The sequence below is a fragment of the Trachurus trachurus genome, assembly GCF_905171665.1.
Source record: "Trachurus trachurus genome assembly, chromosome: 19".
Lineage (NCBI taxonomy): Eukaryota > Metazoa > Chordata > Actinopteri > Carangiformes > Carangidae > Trachurus > Trachurus trachurus.
The window spans coordinates 4,697,880-4,708,084 of NC_139913.1; the positions used below are offsets into that span (position 1 = coordinate 4,697,880).

Below are 10,205 nucleotides of genomic sequence, written 5' to 3' on the forward strand. Positions count from 1 at the left end.
CTGTGAGGAATCAATGCAAACAGTCAGTAATTTGTATGAGAGCAAGGAGAGATGCTACTCATGTCATGTGTTACCCAGTTGTTCAGTTTTATCAAATGGTGAAGCAACTTCAAACACTTCTATCTATTTAGGCGTTTACTTACTTGCTCTGCTTATTCTTTGTACATATCATTGTTTTATGTGTCTGTATTGTTGGTATTGTCGCAGTTTGTAGGCTATTGTTCTTTTCCTGTCTTGTCTTGTGTTTTTAACTGGACCCAGAGTCTGTATTAATAAATTATCTATCTATCTATCTATCTATCTATCTATCTATCTATCTATCTATCTATCTATCTATCTATCTATCTATCTATCTATCTATCTATCTATCTATCTATCTATCTATCTATCTATCTATCTATCTATCTATCTATCTATCTATGTAGTCTACTGAATCTGAATTTCCTTTTATATTCACCCTTTGTAACGCACGTTGTGACATTTGTCTGTGAAAACTGCTTTATTATTTATTTATATATATTATTTATATAATTATATTAAAGTTGTGCATTAGTTTGAGCCGTAGTCCTCTGTCTCCCTCTGCTGCTCCTCTTCGCTCTGCATCAAAAACCTTCACAGCACCAGAAACAAGAAGAAATGGCCTCAGCCTGAGCAGCTCATCGCGCATGCGCAGTCGTCGGCGCTTTAAAACGAGTCTTGAGGAGGGAACATGAAGTCACTTTGCAGGTGGACTTGAATTATAGTCGAGGAGGTAAGCTCCATAAACACAAACACACACATATATATGTACATGAGGTTTGTGAAAACGAGTGTGTGTGTTTGTTTTAAGTGTGTTAGGACGCGGTGGTTTGAGCCGCTTCGCTCCGGTGGCGCATTTTTTTGTTGTTGTGGGTGAAACTAGCCGGCTAGCTAGCTGTTAGCCACCTAGCTGTGTTAGCTGTTATTGTTTTTCATGATTCCGCCAGAACCAAAATGGAGGAGCTGTGTCCTTACACAGCCACTCCCGAGTCCAGCACACACACATACACACATACACAGACACACACTGGCTCACAATAACAACCCAGGCTGGAGCTAACTATCTAACTAACCCGGGATAGTTTGTCTCGGGTGTTTAGTGTCTTTGCATCGCGGTGCTAACGGTGCTAATGTAGCTTAGCTTGAATTTCAAAAACCTAGGGAGGAGGTGGAGAAGGAGGAGGAGGAGGAGGAGGAGGAGGGGGGGTTTTTAGGGAAAAGGTTCAATTCAGTAGTTTATTGTCATTGTTATATTATAAAACAACGAGATAACATTAACAACAATCTGTATTTCATAAAGTGCAACCGCTATAATCCCAAATAAATAAACAGTGAAGCCAAGTAAAAAGAAAAAGCCAACATAGTAGATAAAGAAATATAATTCCTGAGGAGAAATGAAGTGTATTGACAGCATATTAATAATAGACAGTAGATCAAATGTAAATATATGTATATGGTTGTTCACAATTCCAAGTCTTGTTATTGTATAAAGGTTGTGTGTGTGTGTGTGTGTATGTGTGTGTGCTGCAGACATGCAAAGTTGGATGGATGGATCAGTTCTCTCCTGCTGCTGCTGCTACAGTTTCCCTCGTGCTAACGCAACCTGTGCACATGTCTTAACTCCCAGTTTAACATCCAACAGCAACAACACAACACCAGTCTGTTACATAATAGATGGATACCTGTAGATTTTATTAAAGACACATCCCAAGGAGAGAGGTCCATAGCATCATGAGAGTAGGACGACACATACAGGATAGAAACATCAGCAGGTTTCCCACGTGTCCTGGAAAACCTGCAAAGTGATTGTCCAATTCTCCAGTCACGGAAAACACATGGAAAATGAGAAAAAAAAGTCAAATGTCCAGGGAAAGCTTGAGTTGTCCTCACATTACATCACATTCACATTTTGACATCAGCTACCAGAGCTCTGTTTGTTTGACTTTTTCAGTCAAGGATTTATTTTACAAAGTGTTTAACGAGGAAACTAGAGGCTAGAGTATTTTCAGTATTGAACCTATACTGTATATTGACTCGTCTGCTGAGTGACAGATAGCAGAGCAGCAGAGAGCTGTAGTGGGCGTGGTTTTGTGTTCTATGATAAAATTTGTCATAATTTCTAAGCATGTAAGAGTTAAAGTTAGAGCCACAGACAGAATGAGAGAGAGGAATAAACATAGAAACAAACGGGTTAAATGTACAAAATAAGGTACAACAACAACAGCATGAATGGGACGGGGGATGTGTTAGTGTGTGGTGTAATAACATGTCTGTCATAAAGTAGCAGCTGGAAAATGATTTCAAGAAAAGAGTGGGAACCGTGATCACTAATATACAATAAAAAAAAACAAATCTGAGAATAAAATGGAAAACTAAATATTCTCTTTTATCTGTGCAGGACACCCGCCGCTGAGTTCACATGGGAACCACATAGCTGCGGGTGGATTGCATCGCCGAGGCGTTGCAGGATGACAAGTGTGTGCGTGTGTGTGTGCGTCCGCCATGACCCTGAGATCCACGCTGTTTCCAAAGACGGGATCATCCAAGCAGCAGAAGAGCACTGACGCCATCGACTTGGACCGAACGCACGGCGGGGCCGCCGCCGCCACCGTGAGCCCCGTGAGCCTGAAGAGGGAGACCCGCTGCGACTTCGTGGTCATCGATGGTCCTGACGCGCGGGGGGACGTCGTCCAGATCCCAAACAAACCCGAGGTCTTAGACCAGAGTTACATGACCAGCAAAGTCGCCCTCGCTGCCACGGTCGCAGAAGTCGTTCAAGGAGACGCTAAAACTGTGGGGGTTTTGTCCCCGGTCAGACCAATGGGGGGTGAGGGAACCCCGGTGAAAGGTAAACCCCTCTCTGTCGACAACATGGATAACCCTCAGATGGCCGTGAACAATAACCCGAAGGACGCCGGCGCCGACGACAGCGCCAAGGGGGCGGTCGTCCCCGGCGTCCTCGGCACGGCGTCCATCGAGCTGTCCGCTGAGGGCAAGTGGAGGAACATCAGGAAGACGCCGGCCAACCCCCACACGCAGGCCAACTGCCTCCGACAGATCCTGCTCCTGCAGCTGGACCTCATCGAGCAGCAGCAGCAGCAGCTGCAGTCCAAGGACAAGGAGATAGACGAGCTCAAGGCCGATAAAGAGACGGTGGGTACAAGTGGTTTTTTGTTTTGTTTTTAAAGCAAATTCTGCAGCATAACATGTTGTTTTATTTTAAAGTTAAATATTTTTGTCTGTGTGTTGCAGCTGCTTGCACGCATCGAGCGCATGGAGCGTCGCCTGCAGCTCACCAGGAAAGACCCCCCACGTGACAAGCGCCTTTTCCAGCCGCTGGAGCCCTGGACCCCCGACAAGGAGGACATGTGGGATCTGGACGTGGAGGACAGTCCGCAGCCCAACCAGGCCACGCCGCTCCCCTTCAGTCGAGGTGGCAAAGGCCAAAAGAGGTAAAACAAACAAAAAAGAACGAAGTGTTTCAATTCAATTTGAATACTTCCATACTTACACTAAGTATTTTGAGAGTGTAAGACAAGATGATGCACTCATAATGGTCAAAAAGTTGAGTGTGGACCGACAGGATGAACACTTCCTACCTTCAATGATCGCTGCTTGGCTACGTAGCAGGATAGGCCTGTAATATATGCTTCTTTTTTTCAATAGGCGCCTTTCAAGACTCTCAAGGTCACCTTACAATAAAAACAATTCAAATACAAACAATGAAACAATTCAAATACAAAATGACAAGAGAAGACAATACAGCAACAATAGAATCAGATATATATTGTGTGTGTATGTTTTGAAATGTGACTTGAAGGTTGATAGTCCGAATGTCCTGATATATGTAGATAATACTTAATATGTAAATCAACCAGTTTTCCTCCAGTAAGAGGAACCGGCGGATGAAACAGGTGGCCCACACAAGCAGAAACAAAAAAGTACAAGTAAGGGCGTTCGTTATTGCTAATTGAAATTACAAACAGAACGAGCCAGTAGAAGGAAAAAAGAAGAAAACGTCGGCAATTGTTAGTGCCCAGTATTCGATTCGAGACGACACTAACTTGTGGAAATTTGCGCACTATGTATTTGAACTGAGACACAAACCATGTTTACATGCAGTCAGTAACCCTTTCATAACCGGAATATTAGCAATAACCCGGCCATGTAAACACTCAAATATGACCCCTGGGTTTCTCCTTTTCTAACCCAAATATTTGGTCATGTATACGCCTATAGGGATATCCCCATCGAAAGGAACATTAATTTGTGTTCTGCGTATTTTCTATTCGCAAGAAATCTTGGTCTTTTGAGTACAGGGACTACTAGTTGTAAACATGGCGAAACGTGTGCTGCTGCTGTTGTTTGTGGATACAGGAAGAAGAAGCGGAAATGACACGCATTGTATCATGACGTTCTATGTGCTTTGCTGTTTTGATGGGGATATCCCAATTGATAACAATTCCCATGTATACAGGAATAACCCTGTTTGCTCACGCATGTAAACGGGTTATTCCGAATGTTTCAGAAACTGGAATATTGACCGTAACCCGAATATTGACTGCATGTAAACGTAGTTGCAGTTTTGTTTTAGAAAACAGGAGTTTCAGTCTCAAACCTGCCCAGATCAGGTCCATTTTCGATTCTTAATCATTTTCCCGTTCTCCACACGCAGGAAGTCTTGCTTCGGAGATTCAAAAGTCCAGAAGTCGAGGGGCAAAAGCGCGAAGCTCAGCCCCCAGAAATCGGAGCTTCAGCCCGGCTCCCCAAATCAAAGAGAGCTGCGCAGTAAGGAAACCCCCGAGAAGACTCTCCCTCTGAGGTCTGGGGCAGAAAGAGACATGTTGCTCCCGTGCAAAGAGGAGCCGGAGCTGAGCTGCCAGATGGAAGATCTGCCCTTCATGTCGACCACAGAGATGTATCTCTGTTGCTGGAACCAACCTCCTCTGTCCCCTCTGCGTGAGACTTCTCCTAAAAAGGAGGAAGAGGTGGCCAGTGAGTGGACTCCTCATGTAGTACATGATATGCTGATTGTTTGTAAGCCTAACCTATATCCCATCTTTAATCACTATATATCCTTCACATCCCCTGAACGCACAATTCGTCAAGACTAACTTTGCCCTTTTTCCCCTCATTAGTTCCTTCGTGGAGAGAAAACTACATCGAGCCGCTGGAGGACGACGACTCGGTCAACGCTGCCGAGGTGAGACTGCGTGGTAACGGTCGGACCTGTGGTAGAGTTTTTTAAAAAGTTAAAGGGATAGTTCAACATTTTTGGCAAATTGGCCCATTACCATAATCCCTATAGTCATAGCAGTAGGTTCGTTACCTTTAATTGTCGGTGCAAGCTATTTTTAGAACGGCAGAGCAGAGCCGTGAGCTGCTCAGAGCTACGCTACGGAGGCTCATTATGGGATTTCTTGGTTTCCCTCATCAAACTCATCAAACACACAATCCAACAACTCCACAACGCTCTGGTGGACAAGTTGTGACCTGCACATTCACCACGCTATGAGATGATAACAAAACGTTACCACACAGAGTTGTTTTAGAGGGAAATGCAGAGACTGCTTGATGAAAAACTGTCCTTGAAGGCAACGGGCATCAGTGGTTTTGCATGAATTTCCCTCTAAAACAACTCTGTCTGGTAACGTTCTGTTATTATCTCATAGCGTGGTGAATGTGCAGGTCACAACTTGTCCACCAGAGCGTTTTGGAGTTGTTGGATTGTGTATTTGATGAGTTTGCTATGACTATAGGGATTATGGCAATGGGCAGAAATGTTGAACTATCCCTTTAATCTCACATCCGACTGAGCAGACTTCAACTCATTTCATTTTAATTTATTTGTTTATTTGCAACGGGACGCTGCATATTCATGAACATACAAAAATGTAAATATGCCACATTTAGCTCTAAAGCTAATTTCCATCCGCAGTCCCGCGGTTTAGTTCACACTAAAAGAACATTTAGACGAGGACAAAACAAAGCACAACGTGGTACAAATACAATATATCACACAATGGGAGCTTCAGGCGGAAGGAGCAAGGAATGGTACAATATTAAAGTGCATTTAATGAGTAACATGTGAATTTGTTTTTCCCCTATCAAGCCTCTGGACGACAGTGTGTTTTTGAAACGTCACTCGAAGCTCGAGTTGGATGAGAAGAGGAGGAAAAGGTAAAAAAAATAAAGTTATTTAATCAGAGATTTTAACACTCTCAAGAGCTAAAACAAGACGAGAGTTAAAATAAAATCAGTTGTCTAAAATATCACCGGAAAATTACATTGGAAAATGAATCATCAAACATTTGACCTCTAATAACCTCTACTGCTCAGTAATAAAACATGAAATAAAGGCTGTGATTCAGATATTAAAAAGACTTTGTTCTAGTTTCTTAAGATGAAGATGGAAACTTGAGGAAAAAAATCAAGATCCAACGTTGAGATTGAGTTTTAAAGACCAACTAGTTGAGAACAATAACAGATCTTTAACAATCACATGACTTTTATAGAGTAGAGAGTGTGTTTGATTCTTGTTTTTCTGTGTTTCCAGGTGGGACATCCAGCGAATCAGAGAGCAGCGCATGTTCCAGCGTCTGCAGCAGCGAATGAACAGGAAGAAAGTCGTCCAGGAGACCGAGCCGGAGCTCTCGTCCTTCTACCCCGACACCGAAGACGGTGCGTTCAAGCGCCAGAATAAAAAAAACTTGGTGCTTGGTGTTATAATAAAACTTTGTTGTGATGAATCTCTAACTTGATTCTTTTTTATTTCCCTCCAGTTGAAACCATCGTCATCACTCCCTTCCTGCCTGTGGTGGCGTTCGGCCGGCCGCTGCCCAAACTGTCACAACAGTAAGTCAGAGCTGCGTGATTGGTCCAGATGGGACGATCCATACAGTTATTAATCGTCTTTAAATTAATGATTCTGTAAGATTTTCTCTCTGACAAACTTCCAGAAGTGTTCAAAGTGATTAAGGATAAATCAGTGGAGGTAAAAACCAAGAAAGAGCAGGAGGAAAAGCAGCTGTCAATCGGTTTTGGGATGTTTTAAGTCATTCAGACTATTTGACATGAACAAAATGTTAATTATGCTCATGTGATAAAAGAGTTTTCCACAAATAAACTGATAATTAATTAAAAATTAAAACCTGGCTGCAGAACAACCTCAGTCTGCAGCAGTTTGTGGTTATTATTATTTAATCCAACAATTATTTTTGAATGTACTTGTTTTTGTGAATGAACCTTCAGAGTCCAAGGAACTTCTGCAGATGTTTTGTTATGTTTCTGACCAAAAGTTCTTATACTGTGTCAGAAACAGGCAACATCTCATGTTTTTTGTACTTTTATCTTAGTTTTTAATGAAAGTATGTAATTAATCATGAATCGTTGACTAATCCAGGGTGTGTGCAGCTCATAAATCCTCAAAGTTATGCACTCAGTTTCCTAAAAAACACACAATATTTTCTCTTCGTGCTGTTTCTTGTCAACACATTTAATTTAAAGCATATGATTAAAAAAAAAAAGCACTGATTACATCACTAAGACCATATTTAGCAGCTAAGAATAAATACTGTCTCTATTTTTCAACAGTCTTCTGCTAAAAGAGTTAAAAATGTGTTCATAAAGGGATTAAAATGTGTTTGTTTTGTTTTTTTCCTTCCTTCAGGAACTTTGAGCTGCCTTGGCTGGACGACCGGAGCCGTTGTCGCATCGAGGTGCCGAAGAAACACACTCCTCACCGGACCTGTCGGAAGTGAAACGACTGTGACCACGACAGCCGCCGGCCGCCGCGGTGTGAACGTCCAGAAGAGACACCGCCCTCGTCGCCGCCATCATCAGAGAACGACGCCTCATCTGTCTCATCTGTTGTGGTGGTGGTGGTGGAGGGGGAAGGAAGGAAGGGGGGGGTCAGTCAGTCCGTCAGTCAGTCGCTGTGTTTAACAGCCGATCTCCCACAGCAGGAGAGATGCATGATGGGAGATCGCTGCTCCTTCCTCCCCTTTTGATGTTTTCAGCCTCATTTACACCTCAGAATGAAAGATGAAGCTTAAAGCTGCAGGATCAGAGATTACAGCCCCCCCACCTATAATAAACGTACCATCAGTTTCATGCATGTGTGAGATACTTTTTCTGTCAGTTTTCATGTGACAGATTTAAAAATCCGGGGGCTTTAATCTGGATGTGGAGGCGGCAAAATAAAATAAAATAAATCTGTCCTGTTTTTGCCGTTTAGACTGAAAAGTTAAAGCGATGCAGCTCTGAGTCGTCGTCCCACCACCACCACACTCCTCCTCCTCTTCGTCCTCTTCCTCCTTCCTCCAAGTCAACCTCTGGCTGTATCGTGCTGTGTTTTTGCCTTTATCGTCGTTCGCACACAACTTCAACTTCAAATACAGATTTTAATCGGTGTTTATTATTAATTATAATAATAGGTGTAATATCTGGAGGTTTGAGCCACCACACTCAGCATGATTTCATATTACAGAAGAAAAATATAAGATAAAATAATAATAATAATAATAATAATACTATTATTATCTGCAGCTCTTGGAATAAAAAAAAAATCAATCCAATGTAAGAAAAAGCAACCAAATGATTGTTGTGTGTTGTTCGGGGGTGTTTTTTTTTTTGTTTTGTTTTGCATAAAAACAAAAAGGCACGGAAACTTTACACCAGTGGTGAACTTGACATGAAACCCAGTGAAAACCTGTTCCTGGTTTAAAAAAATAAATTGTTTTATTTTGTTTCTTTTATTAGTTTTTCTTTTTTTCCTCTTTTATGTGAGTTGCATGGACTCTATTTAGCTGTGACAAAAATATTAACTAAATAAAAAAGAAAATAAACTAAAAAGACAGTAGCATGGCTTAACCCCAGGATGGAGACTTAATTAATTATTAATTATTAATTATTAATCTCTGCTCATTGGGCGACAACGACGACAAAAACAACTCAAAAGACTCTTGTTCTTGAAAAAGCATGATGATGATGATGTCGCTGCAGCCTGATCTGATGAATATTAACAAAGTTACAGCTCTGATCTTGTGTTTTCCAAATCTTTACAGTACATCCAAGTGAATATTAAGGCGATTTTATGTGTTATGCATCGACCGCCGCCGCCGCCGCCACGTTTAGACGCTGAAGAAGCTTTTCTAGCTGTAGTTGTAGCGATGTTCACGCTCTTTAACATGCTGCCAGTTAACGCCTCCTCTTCTTCCTCCTCCTCTATGACTTAATCTCAGTCACAGTCGCAGTGTTTGATTAATTTTCTGCTGCCCGTGTTTTCCCATGATGCAACAGCTTCCTGCGGCTCCAGACCAGTACCTGTAGTAGGCAGAGTTTTGGAGATACAAACTTTGATTTTTTTTATTTTATTTTTTTCTCCTTCTGTCTTTTGTTTTGTTCTGTCTGTACATAGCTTTCAGAAACAAATGTACATAAAACATGGCTGTTATTTTTTTATTATTTAATGTTGGAAGTGTTGAGTACATTCAATATTGTTCTATGATTGTATGTTGACAAATTGACAGTTTTGAAAGTTAAATTTTTTTGGAATAAAATTAACTTGTCTATGATGCGTTGTGGGTTTTCGCCTTGATAGAATTAAAAGATTATTTTTTTTACACCAACATTCATATATTTGGGGAAATAACATTTTTTTCTGTTATTTGATAAGTTAAAATGTGAAAAAACGACACCCTGGACTATAACTAATCATATTCATTAGATGTAAAGGGACCAGTGATGGGAATAACGGCGTTAAAATAAACGGCGTTACTAACGGCGTTATCTTTTTCAGTAACGAGTAATCTAACTAATTACTATTTCCACCGTTACAACGCCGTTACCGTTACCGACAATTAAATGAGGCGCGTTACAAACTACCAGTGAAGCCGTTGTCCTCCGACTTGGCTCATCTCATCTCAGACACAGAAGCTGCTAAACTGTTGTTGTTTTTTCCTCCTCTCCTTTGGTGAGGGGAGGGGGGAGGAGGGAGGGACGAGACAACCGCATAAGTGATGATGATTGGTTGAGGCAGAGTAAGGTTTCATGCTAAGCCAATCAGAGGCAGTGTTCAGTTTGTACACAAACCACACACGCACGCAGTTTAGCCTCACACACACAGACTAGCAGAGGGAAGCTGCCGAGATCGGAGGGAAAGTGGAAACAGACACTACTTTAATCTC

At 41.8% G+C, this 10,205-nt stretch overlaps 1 protein-coding gene across 2 annotated transcripts; it reads left to right on the top strand.

Moving 5' to 3' along the window:
* The first annotated feature begins 635 nt into the window (after positions 1 to 635).
* Positions 636 to 9,554, top strand: msl1b (MSL complex subunit 1b). Of its 2 annotated transcripts, none has more exons than XM_083994594.1 (9): positions 636 to 751; positions 2,417 to 3,171; positions 3,271 to 3,470; positions 4,694 to 5,013; positions 5,157 to 5,221; positions 6,131 to 6,198; positions 6,575 to 6,699; positions 6,801 to 6,873; positions 7,688 to 9,554. In XM_083994594.1, exons 2-9 carry the CDS (start codon positions 2,521 to 2,523, stop codon positions 7,776 to 7,778), a joined length of 1,593 nt encoding a protein of 530 aa, XP_083850720.1. In that variant the 5' UTR covers positions 636 to 751; positions 2,417 to 2,520; the 3' UTR covers positions 7,779 to 9,554. The 2 variants fall into 2 exon arrangements, with proteins under 2 accessions (XP_083850720.1, XP_083850719.1); XM_083994593.1 differs by having other exon boundaries at positions 4,694 to 5,055; positions 7,688 to 9,553.
* The last annotated feature ends 651 nt before the right edge of the window (positions 9,555 to 10,205 follow it).